The following is a 27,905-nucleotide window of genomic DNA, read 5'->3' on the forward strand; positions in this document are numbered from 1 at the left end:
CAAAAAGAACCAAACCAATTTACACTGCTTCAGTTGTATAAACTAATTGAGCTGATCTACGTATATTCTTTACTTCTTCAAGCCACCATTCTGAATCACCTAGCCTGTTCAATCTAAGTTGGAAAAGTAAAGTACCCTTTCAAACTCTTTCGCTAAGCTAATTTACAACTGTGTCAATTTCCGGTCCTTGACAAGACATTACAAGGATATAGCATCCTGCTGCTATCACCAATATTTTCCACCACCAGCCATCATAATCAAGTTCAGTGTTGCTTCCATTTTCACATCAAGGGGAGGTAGGCACCGCCATGCCCTTTCCTGAGGACTAGTGGTGCAGCGTTGTCAGGAACCTTATCCAATGCATTCATACATGTATCAATGATGTCATTGAAACCAGTTGCAATGGTGGCCAACTGCATCCTTAACCTCAAATCCCGTGTCCTCTTTAACAAGCATCTGAACGATCTCCCCAGATATTTAGCCCATTCTGCAGGCAAGCCACCTCCAGTTAGCCAAACTGAGAATTGGGATTGGTCACCTCTGGCTGCTACCTCAGCTCTGTAGAATCTAGCCAATTCAACAAGCATTGAAGGCTGAAGTGGAAGCACAGCCACAAATTCAGCAACAAACTCTTCAATAAGTTCTGGTTTTAACATCTGATTCCAAAGCACCAGTGCCCACTCACTTGGCTGGTTAAGACCATAGGCTTCAGCAACAATTAAGGCCTCCTGGAAATAGGATTGCTCAACCAACAATCTCCTGGCATTGGTTTCAGACAAGTTCAGCCACTTGCAATCTGGCATTCGAATTTGCAGGGAAACAAGGGATGCGTGAGCACAAGCTCCGCGAGTTTTATTGCCAGCATCAATGGAAGAGTGAACTTCAGCTGCTTCAATGAAATATCGCATGGACTCAAGGAGGTCTTCATTTTGGTCCTTGTCATAACGGTGAAACCACTGTTCAGAACACCGCCATGCTCGGGACTCTAAAAGAGCAGCAGTTTCATGCTTCATGTCAAAGTGGTTATAGACCTGAAAAGGAGAAGAGCGATCTTTATCCAAAATGAAGAAACAGATAAATCACCAGATTTTACAGTTTAAAATGGATCTTATTGAAATCTCCTCAAAGCACCAATCCATGCCACTTAGCATGCAAAAGATAACAAGTCAAACAAAGTGTCTATCCTGCCAAAGCATGTTGCCACTCAAACCTGCATGCTTGCAGTGGCAACCTGAGACACATTCACTTGTACTCAGAAAATGGTCCTTGTGAAAAAAAAGAGTAGATTGGATTCTCTGTCCCCAGTGTAGTGCATGAAAAAAATGATCTGAGACCAAATACGCCAAGAAAAGCTGAAAGAAACATAATTGCATAATAGGGTGACATTTATGTATTTTTATATGATACATCTTTTCATATTGTATTCAAGAGATTTCATTTCCTAAATGTAGGAGTCCTACACTAGATTTTAAAAGGAACAAGTTACCATGAACACACATGAACAGCAGACTAATATGAAACCTATCCCCAAGGAATCTAATAATACGGCATATGCATCCCATAATCATGTACTCCACTAAATAAGGGCTTAATGCCTTAATCAGAAAAAAAATTAGTCAGCCATAACAATTCTCTTCTCACAATTACTCTGTTTAAAATCATATACTCTATAAGATGCTTAGAAACTGAATTCTTTTTTACTACAACCTAACCCATTTTAGGCTGACCTTGTATCATTTCCATCCTTTCCACTTGAATTACAATATTTTCTTTGAAGTATCTTACCAACTAGTATAATACTATTTCACAGCCCATATTTAATGTTCACTTCACAAAATAGAGAAATGAAGACCATACGAACCATAGCAAATGCATCATGATCTTCAGGGTTGAAATGCTTCAGTGATGTAAGAACAGCCATTCGAAATCCTCTGACAGCCTCAGCAGTTTCCACATTTGTCTCCGCAGCAGCTGAATATTTCTGAAGAAGAAGATCCAGCTGACCGTTTTCTATGAGAATGCCAAGAATGAAATTAAGGGCATGGAAATTTCCTACTCCAGTTATCAGGCGAGCCAAACATGGAAAATCACCCTCAGACACATAAGCTTCCACCCTGGTTGCAGCAAGGGCTACAAGAACATCAACTCCATCAAGGCATGCTGATGATTTGTAGAAGTGGTGTGACAGGATAAGAAGCTCAACCTAAAACAATAAATTCCCAGTAAAACTAAAGTTTATGATTATCAATAACAGGATTAAACAAATGCAGATTCGCCTTTTTTATCATCCATTTTCTTCTTCAGCAGGAAGTGCTATCAAGTTGTCCCTTCTAATAGACTGAATGACCATTAACAAAGTCACAACGGTTGTTGAAAATAATTGCCATTTAGGCACATAGAAATACTATCAACAATCGCTTATAATGACAATACCTCACAGGCATGTGGTATTTCCTGTCCAGTAATCACCAAACGCATCAACGCATGACCAATTTCAGGTTCAGAAGGGCAAAGCTCCGCCCACTTTAAGAAGTCAGAAAATCTCCATAATAGAGGAGCAGGTCCTTCCTCCTTCTGAGAATCCATATATCCCCCACGATGCGCAGCCAGTAGACCCTGTAATATGTCAGCAATGCAAATAAATTACATCATAGACAACAAGTACTAGATTGCATAGGACTCGGTTAACTTCATGCAAAAATGGGTAAGGAATATGATATGCAATCTCCAGGTACGTTGCCATTTGCACATGAAAAAATAAAGCTCCAAAACTATTTATTATACCAAGTTCATCAAACAGTCTACAAAACCAACTTGGATCAAGCCAGAAACATCATATTTCAATAGATGGAATCCTCTAACATTAATTTAAGAATAAAATATGTCAAAGAAAAACGAAACACAAGGGAAAAGAGACACCAGACCTTGAGAAAGGATTCTGCAAGAATTCGAGCAATACTAGACATTAATTTAAGAATAAAATATGCCAAAGAAAAACGAAACACAAGGGAAAAGAGACGCCAGACCTTGAGAAAGGATTCGGCAAGAATTCGAGCAATACTAGCAGCTGGCATGGAATGAGTTTGCACTATGAGAGATGCTTCTTCAAATGATTCTTGTGCTTTAAGAGCAAGCAGCCGAAGCAATTCGATTGGCTGCTTATCAAATGCCTCCGAGAAAGAAAGACCCAAGACATTTGCAGCTTTTACAACTGCTATAATTCTCTTACACAGTCCACGTCCACTCCCTTCAGTAAAAAATGTTGCTAAGCTCTCCAAGACCTTCATTGGCATAGTAAAAAATCCCAATCCATGCATCCATTATGCAACAAGACATCACATAAGGACATGGTTAGCAATGACAATGGACTGAAAAAATAGGCACTTAAAAAGAGAAAAATCGAAGCAAATTAAATTTTCATATTAATAAACAAGCATATTTGTATAGGATAAGCTGCCAAATTTGAGAAAAGAAACATTGGATATTTGGACAATAACCTGCAGTGGATCAAGCAGATGCTTCTCAGTTAATATATTATATGACTTGACAACAGAACGTGTTTCCTCATCAAGCATTGATATGGATATTTTGCTACCAGGGGTTGTTATTGCTCCAAGCTTTAGAGCAACATCAACAAGTTTAAATTCAGGAGGGGTGTGTGCTGGAGACAGCTTATGTTGAAGTTGCTTGGAAGCTGTTATTTGTCCAAACTCCAGTAAAGAAAGAACAGCTCTTTCCAGCTCTGCAGGTCCAACCCTTTCCTCCCACTTCGAGAAAGACATTTCTATCTTTAAGTTTTCATCTAGCAATGGCAAGTCAATTCTAGAAATGAAGCTAGTGGAACAATCTTCAGGCTCAGTACTTTTATCTATGGGGTCCATTAATGGTCGTCGTGATAGCACATTGCCTTTGGCCCTCCGTTTAGTCTTTGTACTACCCCCAGCTGTCTGTGTGATGGAATCCGATACTTGGTTTTTGTGCTGTGCCAAGTTATTTTCCCTTGCATCTTGTTTTTCTACGGTTCTGCTTCTCATTGTATTGATATGATTGTCCATCTTTGTTATTAAACTTGCTGTCTTGTCAATGATATTGGAAGCATTTCCAATAACAGGATCACCACTGGAAGTGGTTGTAGTAAAGTCTCTATCACTCTTTGCCTGAGCTTCTGATTCTACTGCCAAGAGCCATACTCTAGTCTCAATTTCTCGCAGAAGGTGCAATGGATAAACTCTGATAAAATCACCGCATGTCAGAAACAAACATCTTCCTAAAAATAGGAGAAATGGAAATTTAATTTGTAATTCAACACTTACGGATTGGACAGAGTTATCATCCCACTTAACCACTGAAGAGAAAGCAGCAGCAATTCATGAAGCTCTCTCGCTGGAAGATCTTTCTCAACAGCTTCAGCATGTTTAAGGAAAAATAACCCAGCCTGCAAATCATGTGCAAGCACACGATCTCAAGGCATTAGTAGAAAGTTGCAAAACATGATTCTCAATGATGACAGCTGCTAATAAAATGCACCTGTAAAGGAGGGAAGGAATATCTGATGAACAGTGTCTGACAGTGGCCCCATAAAGCAACTCTCTCTTCTGGGACATCCCAAAGGAACTCCTTCCACTCAGCTACCATGGATTCAGCCTGAAATTTGAGGGGACCAAGAAAAGTTGGGACATCAAGAGTTTCATAATAATACTACCAAAAACACTTGGACTTCTGATTATGAACATGAAGAGTGTGTCATGCTTGTTAATAGCATTCATCCCATCAATGCATAATCAATTTCAATTTTTTAACATTGTAACCAAAGGAATCAAACAGAAGTTGATTCAAGGAAACTGCCCAGTTGCTTTAAAGCCTTCCAAAGACAAACTTAGTTCAATTGAAGAAATGGAAATGCATTCTAGTGCAATAATATTCTTACTGAGTAACATTTATTGGTAAAAATAACAAAGCATTAGGGCATGTACCCATCCATTGATTTATCAATTCACACATAAACAATTCATTAAAACAAATAATGTCTAAAGAAAACCTCCAATTTCAAATGAAGACTAGCTTAAACAATTACCAAGTAATCCTAAATAAAGTACTTAACAGTGTAAAAATTACTTTAGCAATCAAAATCACTACAAAGTAATTGCATGGATGAAACACTTACGATTCTTTTGAACACTTGGTATCCAATACTTCAACTCATTCTCCGGGAAACTTTAGTTGAGTAGAGACCATTTAACAATTTTACAACATTGTGTGTGCGTGTGTGTGTGTAATTGTATGTTAAGTTGCCTTGAGAATAGTCAATTGCTGTAATTTATATTACTTAATTATTGCATCTCTCTTCATATTTAAGAGTTCTCAATCAGATATATAAATCAGTCTCCATTTATCTCCATCTCAATAAACTTGTACCTATCTAATCTATAAAAATCTAATTTATATCCTTCAAAATATTAATTTTCTCCTCTCCTAATAACCTATTCAATCCAAAATAAGAAATGAACACTGGCCCAAATAATGAATAATATAAGAGTGTGAAGCTATCATATCTCTCATATTTTTTGCAAGTAATTATGGCGATTTAAATGCACTTTCAATCAACTTTATTTGTGAATATTAGTATACAAATGGAATTTTTTAATCAAGATAAAATATATAATCCATAACTTGTAAGAGTCTGATTATGAAGAGAAGTTGTTTTGATTCAAGTTGCTTTCATGGAAAGATGTATTACAAATTACTCATGTAATACTTGTTTATGAGAAAAAATACTAAAATTTAGTCACATTCACAGAAAACCCTGAGTATACCTGAATTTCAGTAACGTGGTGAACAGCAGATTTCCAAGGTCCACCACTGGCATCCAACTGCCTGGCCCAGTTACGTGCTTGCTCCCAATGCCCATTCCTTTCCAGTGCTTCTAAAAGTGAAGCATCATCTAGAGCCTGATTTCCAAGATGTAGAGCATCATCCTTCCGCAGTGAAGGCTCGGCTAAATTGATTTTCCAATAAAGTCGTCGATAGTATGTTGCGGTAGATCCGCCATCACCAAAGTCCGTAGCAGCAAGAAGTTGTAATAAACATCTTTTTTCATAAGGAGATGGACAAGTTAAAAGCATGGCATTGGCAGCTTTTACAGCAGTCGAGCTTATCCATGAAGTTCTGGCCCGCCCTTCAATTCCTATGTTTGCCTGCATACTGGTTTGTTCATCCTTTATCCTGACCGAAAAGGAACCCAGATGGGCTGAAGCTTCAGACAGGCGCATTTGAGAAAATGCCTGAAAGGAAAGAAATAGGTTAAGTTTCTGTCAGAACATGGTGATCCCAATGATCTCATTGTTTCCACAACTCAAGCCAAAACAAGCAAAATTTGTCTCAAAATAAAAATATTACCAAAAAAGAAAAGAAAAGGAAAATAATCATACATGATATGGTTGGCCAGCAAAGTTACTCCACAAAAAAAAAAAAAAAAAAAAAAAGCCCATTGTTTTTAATTGTGTTTCAAAAGTTCCATCCATCCCATCCTGTTTAGTTTAAGGTGCTTTACAATGGTCCTCAGTTTACTCCATGCCCATGCAAACAAGACATACAAAAAAACATAATGAACATAATCTGATGCCAAAAGTCAAGCTTAGGATTCTGGTTCTCTGAAAATTGAACTTCCATTGGCTTAGTATGCATTTGAGACAAGTAGATGAGAACAAATAGTAAACAAAGATCACAAGAACAAGAAGCAAGAATTTCCTTCATGCTTTAATACAAATGCAGGTTGTTTCCAGAAGCCCTTTGGAGAACAATATGAAAAGTTCAGATTTCAGTTTGTAAGATTCTCTTCTGCATGTGTAAGACAGCCTTCACTTAGTATTCTCTTAGTATCTAAATCTGGTGATGCATTGGACCTCAAGTGAATGGTAGGAAACTAGGAAATGAACCTTTGGCCTGCCTCTGTGGAATCAGGCCTATATGTGCCTTTTGTTGGACAAATGGCAAAAAGGGGAAAGAAAGAAAGGTCAACCTCTATATTCAAAGCATTCAATATCTATTACTAAGATAATAAATTTTTCTACACATCAACAAATCAAAAGGATGAGAAAAGTGAGCCGTAAGTTTATTTAGACCTGAAGTGCACGGATGAAAGGTAGAAAAGAACATGAAGGAAGGAACATTTCAAAAGCTCTCAGCAAAGGTAGAAACAACTGTTGTTCACAAAGCACTGCCACCATCTTAGAGAGAGACACAGGTCCTTCATCAGAATCACTTGAAACATTTTTTTCACCAAAATCTGCTTTTCTTTCCTCTTCAGCAACTGTGCCTTGGGAAGCAGGTCTTGTTGCCCCACCATAACTAGTTGAAACATCATCGATGGCAACCAATGAATCCACATACATTGGCTCCATAAGCCGCCTACGTTTTGCATTCTGCCGATTGTAATGAACTGTTAAGACCCTGCTACCTGCTGGCAGGGAATTCGTAGCTTCCACAGCGGCTTCAACATTATCTGCAATCTGGGATGCAATGTCATTCACCTTGATGGATGAAGTTTCCCTGTAAATATAATTCGTCAATAAAATGACTTCACGAGGAAGCATAGAACTCGTGAAGAACTTCATATCAAATATGAAACAAAATACAAGAAGTGACTCCAACACAATGCTTGAGCATCTAAAAGCTTGAAAAGGTGTAAGAATATAGATCTGCAAAGCACTATTCATTTAGATCATGGGATAACCTTGCTGCGGTGATTTCCAGCCAAACTGTTAGGCAGGACAAGGGAGACGCATCAGGAAAGCACGATGCAATCATTGCCAAAATTGACCAGGACATCTCCTTTGCTTTCTTCAAGAGAGACTCTCCAGGATTTTTCTGCTTCTCACAGTCTGCTAAAATTCTAAAGAGCTCAGCAGGAATAAGCATGTCTTCCTGGAAACAGTGAGTTTCACTCCCACTTTCCCCAGTATATGTATATGCTGGAGAACCAGATTTCTTTCTCGACTGCATGCCTTTTAAGACTGTTAATATATGGATTTTGAGACGTGGATCACTGAACTCCTTTGTTGCCTGCAAAATAACATCATAACACCATAAATAGGGAAAATTCCATCACAATCTTTTGTAGTATAACCTGGATTCAAAGACTAATTAGAGGCAAATGATATGTACTACTTGGACAACTGAATCAAAAGGGTATCCTCCAATCTGAGCTTCAGACAGAAATCCAACCTTGCAGAAGACAAAGGGAACATAAGATTAGGAGCTGGAGTTTATTAAAATCAAAATGAAGGAAGCATGCCATAACAAATCAAATGAAGGGCACGATACAGGCAAATCCAAACATTATTTTTATTTTTTCTTTTTTTTGCCCCTATGAAGTAGGGAAAAGATAATTACCCAATCATTGTCTCTCGCTAAAACAGTAAGATACTTTGTGCTTAAGGGAAGTTGATGCATCTGACAGAAGAGTGTAACTAAATTCCAGTGTTGGCTTGCTACTTTTTGTTGATCTCTTAATTCAGTTCCATCGCCAATACCAGTCAGTAGCCAAGATCCACAAGTCTTTCCATCCATCATTAGTGGAAGACTAGCTTTCTCCAAATGCTGCAGGACTAGCATGAGAGCTCTTGAAGATTGTTTACCAGTGAATGAATTTGAAGTCCCCTTTAACTTAGAGTTTGTTACACGATCCTTGTGTAGATATTCATCGGCAAGTGATCGTGCTAGAGACTCTACCACATTACCTACATGTGATACCGCTTGAAATGCAGAACCTTTGGGTGAAATTTGGCTATATTTCTCACTGTTCTCACTTAATTTGTAAAATGAAGATATCCGCCTCAAGGCAGAAACATCCACATGAAGCATGCTGGCAGATAAACCACAAAGCTCCAGGAGAAAAGCGCATGATGAAACCAACACAGAATCCACAAAATGAGCAATAGCAAGTGGAATGACCTGAAAATTCAATTCCCAAAAGATATTTTACATGGCATCATTTAGGTTAGATAAACAAAAGTACTACTAACAGAAAGCTTTCTGCATGCATAAGTCTGCAACAGCAAATGAAAATCAATTGAATTGGCCTACATTACAAAAGAATTGGCTCCATTATTGCAAGGCATAAATTACTTTAGCATGTAAATCATTTACACTCAAATAACCATCAGAAAATGAAGCACCAATTTGAGTGACTTCTCTTATATTTATGTAAACCACCATCCCCTGCTTTGCCCTAGTATTGTACGCAGATAGGGATTTCGCTTCTAGGCATGAAAGAGAAATATAAGGATGTTAAAACAGGTAAAGAGCATGGGATATCAATTGTCCAACCAAAAACAAGGCATCCTTATGCCTCATTGGGAAATTATGGACAGAGAGATTGTCCAATTTTCCAACATTTTAAGGCAACAATGAGACATGAGTGGAAGCCTTTGAGAGGTTTAGATATTGATAAGATAGGCAAGATTATTTCACTTCCAATTCTTTCAAGGGAAGACAAACACAAAGTATTTGAGAAGGCCTCTGGAATTTTGATAAGCAAGTTCTGATTTTAAAGAAGCCTTGGCAGATTGCTTTGTTCAAGAACCTTCTCGGGGTCAGGGCTTGTGATATGCTTTAAACAGTTATAGACAGTCTATAATATTGAACTTCCAGCAAAGAAGGTTGGCCTCTTTATCGAAGTGGAGTGTAATGATATGAGGTGGCACAAATATGTTATTTTTCAAACTCACCCTGAAAAACTCCACCTTTTCAGGGATCTATGGTCAAGTGTAAAATGGCAAATCATGCTGGATTTTGTTTAATTACAAATGGTTGCCCAGCCTGTGTCATTACTGGGGCTACCCAGGCCATATTGCCTATAGTTGTCAGACGGTTGTTATTGTTGATGATGATATCCATTCTCCATACCCTATTTGGTTAGTGTTTTCTATATCATCATCATCCACAATAACAACAGTCTGACAACTATAGGCAATATGGCTTGGGTAGCCCCAGTAATGACACAGGCTGGGCAACCATTTGTAATTAAACAAGGTTTGAGGTACATGAGAGACATAGATTGGGGGGCACAGATGGAAGAAGAAAATCAAGGCAAGAATTGAGTCGATCAGGTAGTGAAAGGCACAAGGAAGTTTGGATCCACTCCAAAAGTAGTGAAAAATCAGTCTCGGTTGAAAAAGAAAGCCTACGCTTTCAGCTAAAGGATATCAGTATAACAAGTTGCCAAAAGCCAGGAAGATTATCACTGGAAAATCCTCCCTTAGCTCAAAGCATCACTACAACTTAATCATTAGTATAACCATCATTTAAAATCATGTGGACACAGACACTTACAGTTGCAAGTCCAAGATTTCTATTATTGCACCAAATAATAGCCCCAAAAATAGCTAATTTGAAAAAATACAATTCTACTCAGTTAATCCTTACCGATGAAAGACCAGCCTCTTCACTTTGTGTCAAAGGTGCAAGAAGCGCCTGAACATCTGACTGAACATTTCGTTGTCCATGTGATGAAGCACCAGATTGGCCTTCTAATTTCAACTTTTGAGCTCTAACACCGAGGATATGGTTAAATGCTGCAAGTGCACGCCCACGATGTAAATGGTGCTCAAGCCCAAGTTTAGTTTCCTGAATTTAATGCAACACAATCAGATATTCATCCCCTTGAGAAACATAATGAAGAAGACATGAATGGACGTGTCAATGAAAAGGAAGATTCTCTATTTTTTTCCCAGGAACCAAAAAGAAAAGGTGGAAAGAAAAGCTGAAGCATAACAAAAAAAAAAAGTTTGACACATTACAACAGCTCTTTGAAACAACTAGTCAACACCAGCAAACAAGACTGCTTAAACAAAACTCATAAACAATTGATGTTCATGTCTCGTTTCCCATTGGCTCATATTTAGGATTTGAAAATGCTAAAATTAGGAGCTACAATGAGTAAGTGGCCAAAATGAGAAGAACACAAAAGGGTGGGAATCATCATAGCATAACATGCATGTTCAAGTCAGTGTATGTGTGTGCATGCAAAAGACAAAAGTTATAGACTGCAACCCAAATGCCTAATGCTATTCTAACCAACTAAAAATAAAATATCAGTTCACTTTCTTACCATTAGCATAGTTGTTGTACCAAACAAAGCATTTCCAACAGAAACCTTCTATGAATTTCATTCCACTATACAGAAGCCAGTTTTAGGGAAAAGAAGTACATAACAACTAATAAACATTACATAGAAAATAGCATTTCTAAAAGAAAATGGCTTCCTGCTTTTTTGCAAATTCGCCTACATACAGATTAAGTGAAAGATTCCATTTTAAAGTTCCATAAAAAATTGCAACTGACATTTCAAGATACAACACCTATGATAAAGTTGAATTCTCTAGAAAGACTTCAAAAAGATTAATTTTATGGACTCAAAAACAATATACATATATGATCCACATGCATGCGCGAGCGCACACGCACACACATATATATACCTCAAGTGAAGAATTGTAGAGTTCCTCTTGAACATGCTTTTGGATAGTTGCCTCCCAGTAGACACCATTTATCTCTGTATGTTCCTCAGCATGCATGAAAAAATCAGAGTCTCTGCACAACAAAGTTTCTCCAGCAGGCAGACCTGACACTGACTGCCAACCAAGAGGACCCTGCATGTCATGCAAAAATCAAGATATATGTAAGGATTTCCAACAAAGCAAAAGAACAATATTGTAAGTCCTCAGAAGACCTAGGATACCTCTTAGGAAACCAGCATGGCATAAAGTCTAGTAAGATACCTATTTATATATTCATTTATGACAAGAAAGCTGAAATCAATCACAAAAAAGTAAGAAATAAGATGCAGATTTCAGAGACATGATGGAGCTCGAAAGCAACCTGAATATGAAGCTGAATCAATCTCCGCACAGCCTTAGGAAACCAGCATGGCAGCATTTGTAGAAGTGAAGTATCACGTGTAGTGGAGAAGAAGATGTTGTCACGCCAGTTTAGATAGTTTGCTAAAGCTGAATTTCCAGATACATAAACAGCAAGCAAATAAAAGAATCAGCAACAGGAAACCAAAAACATTCAGCTGATTTTCCTCTCCCCGTGGATTAACAAATCAAAGAAATATAATTGGCTGGCCTACCATTTTTATTTCCCTTAGGACCCAAGAAATTAGAAGCTGTGTCATGACCAAAACTTGCTGCAACAAGAGTGCGCCACAGAGTAGGAAATTGCTGCAAAGTGGGCCTGAGGTTTTCCAAAGTGCACTGAGCTGAGGAGCTACCGTGCCTTTTCACACTACCACTACTCAAGCAATTTTGTATTGGGTCAGTGGCATACATTAGAGTTGCTAAAGCTGCCATTTCACCCCCACCTTCCGCTATATCATCAACAGTATGAATTATTTCATCGATCTCCAGAGCATTGAGGTTGCTATCACGAACTAAATTAGGTGACATTATCGTTCGAGCATTGCAGAATGATGCATCATATTCATGCCCCTTAATCATAGATAAAAGCAACCATTTTGCCCATTGACAATCACCCTGAACAAGAAGCATCAAACAAAGAATATGAAGCAGGTCAGTGCATGTGTAAATTGTTAAAGAATGAAGATAAAGTAACAATATCAGAAAGATCCGGAATGATAACCAATACAATAAAGAGAAAGAATATAAATATTTGTCACAATTAAGTTATAATTGGATGAATTAACTCTTGCAGTCCACCATTGAAGTATATTATTCAAAACTAAACAATAGATTCACCAAAATAACCCATTTTGGAGTAAAATTGAATTTGGAAGTTGAAAGATAGTAAATCATACCATCCCCTTCTGGATAGGAAAGGCTCGATTTAGTGAAAAAAACATTTTGGGGAAATTTAAAAGATCATGGAAGAGGAAAGAGTTACAGTCTCGTAGGCATAAATGCTGCCTGCTAAGCTGTTAAATTCTGTATGGAGAGGCAAAAACACATGCACACAAATGCAGACACTCAGTCTATTACATAAAGACCATGGACGAAGCAGAGAGATTCCACTAGACAATTATAAATCATACAAGTTGAGCAATGATTTCACAACTTTGCCAGTACACGATCGACTTGAAGACAGACAGCTTCTTTTTTATCAATTCTATGCAGGAGATCTTTTCCAATGTAAGCCACGCATTTTGGTTGGTCACTACTCCACTCAGTAGTCACTAGAAGGATTGATTCCAAAACCACCACAACTGAGAACCACTAAAGGGAAAGACACTATTTGTAAAAACTATCCCAGGCAAAACAATTATGTCTCTGCTCTTTGGCTTTCTCAACATGCCTTAACATTATTCACTCACTCATCCTGTTCTTTTTTTCTCTACATCCACACCATGCTCTCCATATCATAATTCCTCCTACTTACAAATCCCAATCTGGAAAGTCCATGCTCAATATGGTACAGATACAAGCCTAGAGTGCTTTCAAACTCAGGTATACAAAATGAGTAAACCAGCATGCCATATGATGTTGAATATAAACATAAGCTTTGAAATGGATGTCAGATACAGATAAATTCCAAGTGTGACTCGTTAAGTTCAAATTTTAAGGCAAGGACGAAGATCTGAAAATTGGATGCATAGAAATCCATTTGGCAAACAACAAAAGCATGTAGAAGATATGGGAAAGGGAGAGTGAGAGAGAGAGAGATAGATTTGGCACAATAACATATGGCGAAGGGCCCGATGCTATGGTAGAAGTGCCTGACTTATAATTCAAAAGATAAAAGTAGCCAAGTCATACAAAATGCTGACATAATAAAATTATATAACAAAGGGCTTGATGCAATAAAGTGCTGGAATTAAAACACTAGAAGATATCAAAACTTGAAAGCAATCGCTTCAAAAAATGCAGAAGGATAAGACTGTCTCCAAACTCTCCCTTCAATTCTACGACTTGTTAGACTATAAGTGAGTAAAGGCTTTTTTGGCGGCCATGTGAGAAGGAGCTCAGAGCAGATATGCTAGTTACTATATGATATAAAGAAGCCCGTTAGCCCAAGGCAGGTTTCTCTCTTATTTCTCCATTCTATCCTTTTCATTTAGCTAAGTACATAGAAAGACTTGGATTCCGCAATGAACAAAAAAAAAATGTTTGGATAATGCAGAGAGAGATTGGGCTGGGATCTGAAGAGTTTGGCATAATATAGCAGATAGTCAAGGGAATCGCAAATCACTAAAACATAAGAAGCCCTAGTACTGTCGCTAGCAAAGAGGAACACTAGCTCTGAGCTTCATGAACCCAAAGCCTGTATGAGAGAGAGAGATAATTTTTTTTCTGGCAAAGCTGTTAATCTGAAACAGCCAGAGATGCACAAACTGGTTCAGGATTCTTTAAATTACAATGTCTATTAAGAGGTCCCTCTGAAGAAGATCACCTCCAAGTTCCATCTTTTACCGTCCTTAACATTTCTGTACTCCTTAATCAGGCCTAAAGATGATTTTTTTTAAAGCACTATTTGTCAAAAACAAAATAGTTTGCTACAACCACTGAACAAGTTATATATTTGGATCTGCAGCATGACAGATGATTAAATTTCCCAGGAAAGAAATGGTGATGCCTTCCTAAATTGGAGATTGAAGCGCACAGGACATACATATTTAACAAGGTACTAGCTTCCAGGGTGTCATTTGCAATAAATGCAGGATATGAAAGATGAATAAGATGTTACTGCTTGGGAATATTACTGGATAATAGCCTTCTCTATTTTAAAAATGAGTACGCATAAACAAATATATGTAGAGGGAGAGGGAGAAGTTAATTGCTTTTACAGAAAACACCTAGATGCTGCCTGTATTAAACCATTAACCTATCAGATAGGTGAAAATATAATACATCATAACTAGAGCTGCTAGATACAGCAGTTCATGAACCTATAAGCAGAAGAGAGTAGAAAGTGCATAATACCCATATGAATGCACAGCTGTACATAAGCAAAGATTCAGAGAAAATACCACATAAAGAATAGTTAGACTCAGTGGGCATGAGGAAACTTACTGCAGCTTCTTGCAATGAACCAAGCGAATCATTATCTAGAACCAATTTGTGATGGTCAAGGTCAAGGTCCAAAAGGTTTGGCAAGTTATATTGCACACAGTAATGTACGAGTAATTTATGCAAAGCTTCCATGCGGACAACATGAAACCTTCCATCATCTGTGATATTGAGATCAGATGAAACCTCAGCAGAATAATCCTCCATTTTCATTTTATCAGACCTGCTAGTTATGAGGCCTGAACGAGCTAGCAGAGCTAAAATCTCACCAGTTCCTTCCCAGTATTCATTCAAAAATATAAATTTCTTTGCAAGCTCCTGCTCCATGAAATTCCTTAACCACATGGAGCAAAATGCATTGGCAGGAAACCTGAAAATCTTGACCCCTGGAATATCAATGCACACAGAATCCAATTCTTCAATGGAGCATATGTAACTGTTGTACTCAGGAAATTCACAATTGGATCCAACCTCTGGAGCACGCTGTAAGTTGTCCAAAGTGATCTGGAGGCTTCCATCCGATAAAACAGATGTGGGTATGAGGTCTAAGAGTTTGGAAACTTCCTCACAGTCATTGTGGCATAGATAGTACTCTAGTTGAGATTCCCACAATACATGAACACCCATAATGAAAGGTTGGTCCAAAACTATCTGTATAAAAGCAAAAAATTATGGAGAGAATTAAAACCCATCATCAAATTAAAGCCTTACAGAAACTATAAATGAAAAGGGATGTGAGCACAAGTAACAGAAAAGAGAATCTTAAAGTTCATTATATATAGATTCTATTTCATAGTTTACAAGTTTAGATGTTTTAATTAACCCTCTAATAGCTGCAATTTGAGCTGAGTAACAAATAAAACATCCAGCACAGATAATTAGAAAGCATAAAGTGAAAATGGGGAAAGATTATTAAAGAGCTAACACGGTACGACAACCATCAGCTGAATTTGCCATAGCAGCTGAAAAGATACACCATTGAATTCCCTTTAATTGTTCGAGTGCCAATGCCTCAACATTCTCAATTTTTGTCAAGTGAAGCATTGTTGTGATGGGAAAGAGGCAAACATCATAAGAGAGCATGAGAAAAGAACTGCAGCACTAGCCCATTCCACATTGCATGTCTTGCAAAAAAATAACAGTAATAAATAAAACATGTAGCTTCTAAATGACATCCTTCTATTTCCAAAAGTTCAATCTTCACTTCTTCTGGATTAGACAAGTGCTAAATTTGGCATCTTTACAGCAGAATCAAGTGAAACAAATTAGCGACCTTCATCCTTGTATATTTTACTTGACCATCCAAAGGCGTAAGTTGATAAATCAGCAACTATAGTGGTCACGTGCTGTAGAAATTCAGTAAAGAAACAAAAACTGCCACATCATAGACATCACTCTCAAACTTTTAGCATGGACCAGGTCCCATCTTAGCACAGGATTTCATATTCCTTCATTCTGGTTTCAGATGGCATGCCGCACTCCAAATATCCATAGTACAAAGAAAAGCAAAAGTACTAAAGTACTTACACGATCAATGGTTCTCTGGTCCCAGGCACTAGACCACACTGCAGCAGCAGCCCAATATCCAGCATGAGCAGCAGTATCTTCGTCAACCACAGGATCAGGAGAGTTCCCACTGATGCTTGTCCATGAGCCTAAAACTACTCCATCAATTTCACCACACTCAATTGTAAGATTGCTAAACATATATGATGGCAATAGCTGCAGCTTAATTTGTGCTGGTGAATTTAAAGTTGATGTAGCTTTCTTTAGCGCCTCCTGCTGACCAACAAAAGTTCTCCAGAAACTACTGCTAGGGTACATCCTCTTTCCAGTAAAAAAGAAGAACAAGAAATTCTCATCAGAGTTGAAATACAAAATTAAACCACGACACTAAAATGGAATGGATGATGATAAATTTCAGGTACCTCAATGAGTAATATCTTCTCGAATGTTTCCCATTCATATGCTCCCAGGTAACCATATCTTCTCATATCCTCTGCAACTTGAAGTCGAAGAGATCTCCTGACCGTGCCAAAAAATAGCTGCTTGAGGCAGGTTGCAACATCCTCTCCAAGCCTTTGCAACGTTGCAACAGCGGGTTCAGTTTCCCCCTGTTTATCATGAATGATTAATGCAGAATATAAATCACTGCACCTATGGCTTTGTCTAATAAACATAATTAAGCTACCTTTAAAAATAGGTCATAAGCAATGGCTCTTCCAATGTCACGAACTTCACTGAAAGTATCAGGCATTTCTTTACTGGTTTCTGATTCTTTAGAACGATGAAGATGCAATTGTAGAACTGCCAAAGGGAGACGACCAGATAGTAGTGCATCTTTAACCACATTATTTAGGTCTAAATTATCCAATTTCCATCGTGCAATCATCTCTTTAGGATTTTCAAATGGAAAAACTTTCTTTCCCATATTACCACCCTGTGGCACAAGAACAGATACTCCATTTGAATCTTCTATATCCAAGTGAGTTCTGAAATCCAAGGAATCCTGATACATCAAAACAAGCTTCTCATTATTAGAACCAACAGAAGACACAGAAGCCCAAAGTTCTTGTTGGTTTGGTGTCTCTGATAATGCAGCATCTGCTGAAAGAATAGAAAGCTGAGATTCGGCCTGTGATAAATTTGCCTCCACCAAGCTTAATTCCTCCCTACCATCCAGCTATAGCATTCAAAAATATAACGTGGTTAGCAGCAGATAAGAAGCAAACAATTCAAGAGTGTGTTGTAAGCACGCAGAAACATACCAATCCCAGGCCAGTCTTCTTGAATTTTGAGCTCAGTCGATATTGAAGATTCCGAATAATCTCTAAAAGGTGAGCCATATCATGAAGACTTCTTGAGTCCCCCATTTTTTTCTGTACTTTATGTGGTAGAACTGGTGGAAGAGAAAGTAAACGGGTCCTCCTAAAACCCGGTAATACGTATGCATCTTTCTTATGCTGGAGCGACCCACATTTCCGGATCATTTTGGTTGTAAAGTGGCTGGCTAATGCAAGGAGCCTGTGATGCAGATTTAAGGAATTAAAAGGAAAAAAAAAAGTGGAAAAAAAAAGAATGAAAAGAAAAGAAAAGGAAACAAGCTATTCAAAAGCTAGACAGTAGACAGTATGGTGTACAGCAAAGAGGGATCCAGGAATAAATAACAGAAATCCTAGAAATCCACTAGGAGTTCCATCCGGTCCAGGTTAAGTAGAGCATGGCTGATCTAGTAGATGATGTAAATTATTGGTCCATGGGCAATCTAAACTGTGGCTTAGATCGTTAAGTAAACAATAGCACTCAATCTCCGTATTTTTATTTTTTATTATGAGAAGATGAAGAAGCAATATCCATTCTTTTATTTGCGGAAAAAATGTTACTGGAAACTCAAAAAGGCTCCTAGATGCCACAATAATCCAATTAATGATCTATTGTCCGGAATCAAGTTTAAGAATACACTTAATCAAACCCAACAAGCCAGGAACTCAATCCCATCATTGAAGATATCATGAAAGAGCAAGTTATACAAGTTGATCAATTGTGGAGAAAAGCTTCATACTACCATATTGCTATCAAGTCCAAGAATGTGATTTCAAGCCTTAGGTTGACATATCAAACTTTGGGTTTTTATTCAAACATTTTAAAACTCAAAGTTGAGTTTTTCCAAACAAGGAAGATGATGCAATATAGAAGAAAAATTTTCAATTTATTTTATAATATTAGGAATTATTATCTAGGATAGGTTTCATTAGTTAAGAACTTGTTATCAATTAATATTATTTAGTATTTTATTCTAGTAGGGATTTTATTTCCTTATTTTAACTAGAACTCTTTTAGGGCTTTTTATGAGGCTATGCACAAATGTTCATTATACTGTGGGGAGAACGTTTACAACTAATTAAGATTAATTGAGCATTGTTTCATTTTATGATCTTCCAACCCCCTTCTATAAAGTCATTGTCTTCCTCTTCCTCTTCCTCTTTTTTTTTTTTGTTGTTGCAGTCTTTAGCCCTTTCAAGTTCGAGATAACCAAACAATTCTAAGAACAAAAGGAACTAAATATAGACTGATAAAGAACCAAATATGTAAAATATCGGGTGTATACAAGAAACAAGATCAAAATCAGAAAAACTTTAATGTATGCCAAAGAATTGTAATCTATAATGATATGATTGTCGATTCTGTACAATCAACAATCTTTAACATTGTCAAACAAATTCATAGATATCAAGATCCAGATAAGTTGATGAAATCTAAAAAGGAGCAAAATTTGCACAAACCTAAAATTTGACATGCATTAGTATCTTTCTAGCGATTTCTTTCATTAATCATGAAAAAACTGTAACCTCATTTACGAATATGAATAACAATCAGAACAAAAACTTTTACCTTGATGCAGCAGAGACTTCATTATCATTGCTATTTCTATGAGACATCAAATAAATTGCAGCAAAAAGCAATCTCAAAATGCCTTCTTCTGCTAGGTTGATGCCTACAAGCATTTCCAGAGATCTGTTGAACCATAAAAAATTAATAATAAATAAAATTGAATAACTCTTAATCAACCTACTATATTACTACTGCCAACAGAACAACCATATTTCGGTCCTTTTTTGTGATTACATAATTGATCCCCACAATTTGAGATCAAGGATCAGTTGATTGGTGTAAAAAAAAAAAAAAATTCCTCCAATATGGAATGGACAATGGAGTGGTGTGCTCTTTAGAAGCCGTATATCCTACTTGGAGGTGCAAGGCATTTGACTCCAAAATCCAGCCCAAATCCCCCAGTCCTCTATAAGGGAATGGTTTTTGGAATTACTCTTTCAAGATCAAAAGATTCTAGGGGATTGAATACAAAGGACTTGTTTTCCAATAGAAGTTAGACTACAGAATCAATAAAAAATGTATCAATGAAACACAGGATAATTCATAGTCAAGAGGACCCCACCCCTCACCCCCATAAAAAAACAAGAAAAAGAAAGGAAGAATACTAAAAATTAAAAATCTGCTTACAGAAATTAACTATGTCATTTCCTAACAGCCTTATAATTTAGACTAACTGGTTTTCCATCATTTGTATACATATGCAAGTGTTAAGACTTAAGATAATTATTTTTAGTATGAAGAAATTTAATCTAAATAAGAGAAGAGTTTAAAAATGAGATAAATTAATTGCACCCTCTCCATTGGATTAAACATTTAGCAACTTCATCATGCCAGTTGATAAGGGACAAAAGAGATTTAAAGCTAAAGAAGAGAGAAAAGAAGAAGCAAAGAAGAAAAGGCCAAAGAAAGAGAAGAAAAGCTGAAGAAGAGAAGAATGAGGGTTGGAAAAGTCTGCAATTTTGCAATTTTTATTCAATTCATCAAAAATTGTCTAACATTTAGAAAAATAGAATATAAATACTAAAACCCTAACTAGAACAAATGATTGGGCTTATAGCCCACTAAATAAAATATCCAAAAATAACTCAATTAAGCTCAATAAATAAACCTAAATAAAATCCAATAACATACAGGTTGGACTATCCTTCATCATCGATCAAACGAACATGTGAACCATGTCTCGGGCCTAATGTCCCCATCACCAGTTTAAGTGAAGTGGCTTTGAGAGCATATCATTTGGTCATTCCAGGATGAAAATGATCCCTGAAAACCAATGTCCAGCTACATTCACCCGACAGTGATGCACTTTGGTAAATATGGCCATGAAAGTGTTCCCAGTGAAATAAAAATGGCACTTGAATTAGAAACTTTAAGCAACTCCCAGCCCCAATAGAAAAGTGTGCATATGTGCACAGATACAATAAAAACCTTCTTAAGAATTTACTTGTGGCCCTGTTTGTTATGAGCTTTTTTCACATCTATTTGAGCTTTTTTTCACATGTATTGGATGTTTTACAGAAAAAGCTTGTAGTTTCTGCTGTTTGAGGATTTTACATGCCACCACCACAATGCCAAATAACACTGAGTCCATACATGCATGTGCCTGTGAGGTAACATATGGATATATCTATGGTCAATGTATATACTGTGACGGATCCAAGGACAGGGATGGCCAGGAACAGAATATTCCCCTCAAACCCTTTTGGTTGCAGAAATAATCCCAACATATACATGCAATGGCACCACTAAAACATAAAAGTTAATCATCCTTGTGAGTGTATTTTCATGCATGCAAGTTCATGAAGACACATACACAAACTTCTACCGTGAAAAAATATATAAACCATAAGATCATAACCTTATAAACAACAGTTTCACATAATACAGACCATAAAATTTTCACTTTTAAACAAGACAAGAAATAAAAGCAATTGGATATATAGAATCTTACTGCTCAATTTCATCATATTTCAGGTATTCCAATGCCATCTGTAGCCGCCGCAACCTAGAGATTTTCAACTCCCACCCTGACATGGCAGTGATTAAAATGATTAAAATGTTTTAAGTCCATTCAAACTTCAAAAAAAAAAAAAGCATGTCTGACACTACCCAATCACCTTTATATTGTAAATCAGAAACCAAAAACTGACTACAAGACAAGAAGCAAAGCTGCACCATAAACAATTTCAAGAAACTGGAGAACAACTCATGCAGATAAGAAAGGTCTTAAAAGATAGCAAATAAGAAAAAAAATTTCCACATGTTCATGCCCTGACAGTAAACCAACTGTTGAACCCACATATGTATTGTAATTCTTGCATTGGTGGGACCCTAAAGTGATCATTAACAAAACAATGCAGACACTCATCAGGTACAGCATGTTCAATCATTGTTGACCTTGTATCTTGGAAAGTCGTGTCCTCCACATAACATGAACGGCCATCCTTTCCAACTTTGGAAAGAAACAGTACACAAATAAATGGTAAATAATGATTAGATCCACACGCAGCAATTCAGGCCGTGTAATGAACAGATACTATTTGTACTCCCTGAACAGGCTCACAATGCAAAAGGCAGTTACTAGCATCTGAATATATGCTTCTTGACTATTCTAATTTTATACATGAAATCTAAATTTTACTCAGGTACGTATAATATTGGAGAAAACGAGGAGACAGAGCTTTCAATTGGATGGTTAGCAGCGAACTAGAATTCAAAAACTTAATTTTTTACCTTAACATTTATGCTTTAGGACAATATTAATTAATTGTCATCTTTGTTGGTTTATGATGCCTTTGCCTCTTCTGCATATATGTCAAGACTCAACACAAATAAAATATATCCACATGAAGCACAAGGTACCCAACTGCCAGCTCCCCAGTCATCACCTCAGGAGTTGAGATCCAAAAGGCAACTTGCTCAAGTAAAGAAAGGCGCCTTAATAAATGTATGCATAACAAAAATTATATTTGACAAGTGAATACAATAGGAACTTATCCACTATCATAATTTCATACCATCTCCCCCTTCCGTAACTAATTACATGCCAAAAACATAATAACAAATCTTTTTAACAGAATTTTTTTTTATTTTGAATGGGCTTAATTGAAGAAGAGAAGAAAATTGCAATGCATCATTGGAGGACAAGACATCCTCTCAAAAACAGAAAACAAAGAAATTAGCATAAATCACTCCCCATTCTCCAGAAATTCACTCAACAAAACTTCCAAAAACTCCTAATATAAGCACTGTAAAGAAGCTAATAAAATTATTATCCCAGGTACATCGAAATCAACTATTTTTAGGAAATGTTCCATCTAAATCCACTTGCACCGTATTATTTACGAAGCACATCTCCTACAAGATTAGTCTCTCTTTATCCTCCCAGGATCCAAAACTCATATCAAAATAAACTCCTCCAGGTTAATTCCACACACCCATGCTCCCAGAAAAATTAGAGAAAACCTGTTCCAAAATAAAGTGGGCAATGAAAAAGTAGATGACTTGAAGTTTCGCTGCTAAAACATAAACACAAACATCCAGAAACAATGCCTTAGGATGCCTCACACATGCAACAAGTCATTAGTATTAGCCTGGTCAAGAAATAAAGAGCAAACGAGCATCTTAAACTTGGAAGCTACCTTAGCCTTAAAATATAAATAGACAAAAGGTATGTGAGCTAGAAAAAGCTTGCTGAGATAAGATACAGAAGGTGTCCAAAAAACTCTTCTTGAAGAAATACAAACTGCACCATGAATCTGTAGCAAGGAAGCCAAAATCCACCTTCTCCGTATATTAAGATTTCTCAAAAACCAAAAGGTCCCAAAAAAACATTTCTCCTTTTAGGTACAAAAGTTAGAGATACGAGACAAGTGATACAAAAGCATTAATGTCTACCATCCACAAATCTTCCCAAAATGTACGCAAGATCCATCCCCTATTTACAAGAAACTAAAAGACAATAGTAAAGAAAGCTCATTTGAGATAAATTGGTACTAATTTTAGCATTCCAAACATTCAATTCAGAAGCTGAAGGACATGCTCTATCTTTGCCCCAATAGAATGAGACTACTGAAATCCCAGGAACATTCTAATAAAAAAAATTGCCCAAACAAACTTTGCTCCCCTTCTAACTTGGGCCTACAAAAAAAATCTAAGCTTACCAAGTGATCCTGCTTGGTGTCACCTCTACCTGATCACAGAAACTCCCACATTAATTTTATTTCTGTTAGGCGCCCATATAAAGATTGATGATATAGAAGGATACACATTCGTCTAGCTAAGAACTGATTAACCAACTCACAAAATGATCCCAATGAATCTCACCTCCATTTAATCAGAGAAAATTCTGCATCATTATTCAATTCTATTATCCATCCTAACAAAGGTTGATTACAAGAATTAAGGGCAAGCATGCTTTGTCTAGTGAATACCAGTCATCTATTTGTACCAATAGTACTATTCATTTCATTCGATTTGACACGGAACAAAATGAAGCAGAAATAGCACACAGCAAGCATCGAACAAAAAAATTAATGCGCAGACATGCATGCGAGCGATGGAAAGGGAGACGAAGGAATCAAAAGGTAGACAATAAACGTTAATAAAAAAAGATAATATTTTTCTTTGTATTGGAAAGGAAACCAAGCATAATCTCCAAATTATATAACATGCTAAAATAAGAGGCCAATTTATTAATGTTTTACATTGGAAGCCACAAGTGATCTTTAAATGAATAAGGCATGTTAAAAAAGAGGACCAGTTGTCTATTAAAGAACTGGGAAGGAAAGAAACATACAAAATCATGACTAGTTGTTGTATATTGGGATTTCCAAACACAAAGCCAAAGATTCAGGACCATTTAAGTAAGCATGAATGTCTAGAATCTGTTAAATTCAAGGGAATGCTCAGTTTGCATGTCTGGGATCTGTTAAATTCATTTCCTTGCCTGGGAACCTTAAGACTGCCTCACAACTACAACAAGGCAAGCAACTGACTCCCCCTTAGTGAACTCAACATAGTATCAGCTAAAGACTTTGTAAAATTCTCATGGCAAAAAAATTACTAGTGCATGATATTCAATGTTTTGAATATGATTCTTTAAAGTAAGAAATAACTGAGACATAGGCATATACCACAATCATTATTTTAGCAAGCCAGGATCTTAATTTAAAGCAAAACTACAACAGCTGAAAGAGATGTAGCATGCATCTAGAACTTATCAAAAACCTATGTAGGGTAATGAAATGTGCACACGCATGATGCATTCTATACAACAAACTGTATAGGAAAACAACTAGTCACCAAATAAGAAATGCACAAATAAAATTTTACAAGAACACATGTATTGAAAAAATGATCCAGCATATATCTGTTGACGCCATATCATTACAGACATATAAATATGCTATATAATGGCAGGCTAGGAATTGCAAAAATTGAACTTTCATCTCACCATTAGTCAAACATAACTGATCTGCCTCTGCCGGGCCTTCATAGAGAAGAACTCTATCCAAAACTTCAACTTTCCAAGGTAAGAAGGGTTCAATTGACTCTCCTATTTCCAGCATTTTTTTTAATTGCTGTCCAATGTCCGTTTTGATAGTGCGCTGCTGATATCCAAAGGTTTCAACAGGAAGGAAATCAGATGCAGCAGAAACAGAGGGAAGAACGACTGAAAGACCAACTTCAGTCACCAAATAAAAAAATCCCTGGAAGGTACAACCAACTACTTCTCCAACAGAAGCTTCTTTCCCTTGGCTATAACACTTGTTAACCCTATTATTCAAGCATCTATCATCATGAACTGCTGAGCTTGTGTGCAGATTAAAATGAACAACTTGAGTGCTTCTGTGATTTTTTGCATCATGCTTCTTCATGAGTCGAGTGATTCCCATAGGTGAAAAACAGATGTAATCGTCTTCATTAAATCTCTCTGTGGGAAGAAAGACTTTCCGCACCAGGTGTGAACTTGCTTCACAATCATGAAACGTGTGAGCAGCTATCTCCGAAAAACCACTCAATAACAAGTCTTCACACCCATGATGGTTCAAGTTTTGGATTTTCTCAAGCATGTTTTTTCCAGCATGATCCAAAAAGGAGAATTTTTCATTCGTAGTGGATGGATCAATAGAGTATACCCATTGGTGCCCTATGTCAGAACCACCAACCTTCCAGCCAACAAACATCCCAAGCCATAAATGTTGAAACTGCTGAAGCAATTTATCATAAGCATCATGGTTGTTTGAGAAATAGTTACCAGTAGACATGACATATACTACTCCGTATTTATCAACCACAGCTAACAAGGATGTATGGGATCCAATAAGCAACTTTCTAAACATTCTTTTTCTAAGGAAATCAACATATTGGGGGGTTGAATTGTGTTGAACTTCAAGTTGTTTGATCTGTAAATCAGCGGGCATAGCCACTTTTTCTCCCTTCCATAGGTCTGAATGAGGGTTTAATCCAGAAGCTCGTAAAATATCTATACATGCAACAAATTCACCAGACATTGCAGCATAAAAGTAGATTAACCCGGAAGTATTTAGGCAAACAAGAAGGCTATCAGAAAAGCAAAAGTCTGCCCACTCCGATACATGGTCTACATGTACACTTTGCACAAGCTTCACTAAGGAAACCCATTGGATTCCCCAACTATCTAACTTTCCAACAAGAAGTAGACTTTTTTTCCTGCTTCCTTCACTTTCATTCCCAGTACTCACAGAAGCAGAATTGACTAGTGTCAAGACAAATCCAATTAGGTCATACGAATTGCTGGAGAAAACTCTGGAGCATTTGTATGAACCAATACAAAAATCATCATACAAACCATCAGACTCAGTTACAGCTGTCTTGTTCTCTGGTTTGAAAATGGTTTCACACTTGCTCTCCTCCCTATTTGCAATGGAACAGTCTTGATTAAGTAGGTTCAGAAGTGGTGAAGTACTGTCAAAAACACTAAAGGAAACAACCTCTGCGGAGCAAGGAAAAGATGTCTTCTCTGGAAACCTGGTCCAGATGTTACCCTCGGATTTGATAGTCTCGACTTTGATGAAAAATGAACGCAACCACCTCTTTGAAGCAACACCTTTCGACAACTCATCAGGCCCACTTTCCTTATCCATGTCTAGCAGACTTCCTCTATTTCCATTAGCCCTTTCATCAGCCATGACAGTAGAAGTGCTATCAGAACACAAGCTGGAAGAGTCCTGCACCTTCAAAAATTGAGCTGGCATAGAGGAAGGGCCCCAATCAACCCACCTCCCTTGCCCAAATTTACCCTCCAGTGCAGATTTAGTTGTTCCTCCATCAATATCAGGCTTGCGAAAAGCATGCACTGTAACTCCATCGCTGCTGGACACAAATAGAAACTCTCTAAATGAAGCCTCCTTGTGCTGATTATAAGCATCCCCACATACACCCCAAGCAAGTGAATTCACATCATGAACAAAACCATAATTATTAGATCTCAAAAATCCATTTTCAAGAGAAAAACCATCGTCAAAATCCCCTACAGATGCAGAAGAGCATGGAATATCATCCTTCAAATCTGACCTACTAGATTCAGTACACAATTCCGGGTTCAGCGCTTCCGAAGATCGACATTGAAGCCTTTCATCACCTACAGGTTCTGAGACGCAATTATTGACAGATTCCCCTGCTAAAATGATTACAGAAAAACAAAAAACAAATACATAAAAAAGACCACAATCATAGCATACATAAACAAAAGGATTTTGGGGAAGTATATTTACCGGCAACTAAAGGAAGGAGCAAGGCTTCACATTGATAAGACAGTAACAACAACAGCTCCCTGGTCGGTGATATAAAGCCCTCGCGAAATTCCGACAAGTCGATGTTGAACTTAGAAGGGGCCCATTTGCGGAGCTGCAGAATTGCCGGACTCTCACCGCCAAGACAGTAATCCATGTCTAAAACAGTAAAAAATCTATTAATTAATCCAAGAATTTTATGGAATATTAAAAATTGATTCATTAATCGCAACAGAAGCTATCAAAAAAAAAAAAACACTCAACTATTCCATTAGATTAATCAAATTCGTATTATTTAAATTTATAATCATGATCGTACACAAATTAAAAAGAAGGCAAAGAATGATATGATTAAATGACAGAGAAATAAAGAAAAAAAAAAGAAGTTAACATTTCTTCTAATCGGAAATAAATAGATAAGAATTGAGAAAGAAAAAAAGAAGGAACCTGAAACTGTTAAGCAAGCGAATTGGTTGTACTGGATTCAAGCCATTTGCTACAAATTATTCTCAAGTTTTAGGTTCTGCTACAGTGTAATAGAGTGCTTCATTCTTTTTGTTTTCTCCTGTTTTCTTCCTTTTTTTAGTTAAAAAAGAAGACAGAAATTTACAGGATTTGAAGATGCGTGTGTTTTTTGTTTTGTGTTAAAAGGAGGAAGATGGGGGGGGGTATGTTGGTCAATTCGTTAATTATGTACAGCAGTCCAGCGAGGCTG

General features: G+C 37.1%; 1 protein-coding gene across 6 annotated transcripts; it reads right to left on the reverse strand.

The window, feature by feature from the left end:
• Positions 1 to 28: 28 nt before the first annotated feature.
• On the reverse strand, positions 29 to 27,826 carry LOC118039066 (uncharacterized). Of its 6 annotated transcripts, none has more exons than XM_073409520.1 (26): positions 27,638 to 27,826; positions 27,173 to 27,349; positions 24,871 to 27,039; positions 21,367 to 21,442; positions 19,416 to 19,538; positions 17,792 to 18,047; positions 17,215 to 17,706; positions 16,952 to 17,137; positions 16,551 to 16,850; positions 15,027 to 15,674; positions 12,134 to 12,536; positions 11,881 to 12,008; positions 11,481 to 11,651; positions 10,426 to 10,626; positions 8,392 to 8,952; positions 8,164 to 8,223; positions 7,733 to 8,061; positions 7,122 to 7,548; positions 5,814 to 6,281; positions 4,528 to 4,644; positions 4,314 to 4,435; positions 3,498 to 4,230; positions 2,925 to 3,281; positions 2,434 to 2,616; positions 1,862 to 2,203; positions 29 to 1,031 (listed from the first exon to the last, which is right to left on the reverse strand). In XM_073409520.1, the coding sequence occupies exons 2-26, from the start codon at positions 27,345 to 27,347 to the stop codon at positions 282 to 284; spliced, it is 9,777 nt and encodes a 3,258-aa protein (XP_073265621.1). In that variant the 5' UTR covers positions 27,348 to 27,349; positions 27,638 to 27,826; the 3' UTR covers positions 29 to 281. The 6 variants fall into 6 exon arrangements, with proteins under 6 accessions (XP_073265621.1, XP_073265620.1, XP_073265619.1 ...); XM_073409519.1 differs by having other exon boundaries at positions 24,871 to 27,048; XM_073409518.1 differs by having other exon boundaries at positions 24,871 to 27,075.
• Between the last annotated feature and the right edge of the window lie 79 nt (positions 27,827 to 27,905).

The sequence above is a fragment of the Populus alba genome, chromosome 5 (assembly GCF_005239225.2).
Source record: "Populus alba chromosome 5, ASM523922v2, whole genome shotgun sequence".
In the NCBI taxonomy this organism is placed as follows: domain Eukaryota; kingdom Viridiplantae; phylum Streptophyta; class Magnoliopsida; order Malpighiales; family Salicaceae; genus Populus; species Populus alba.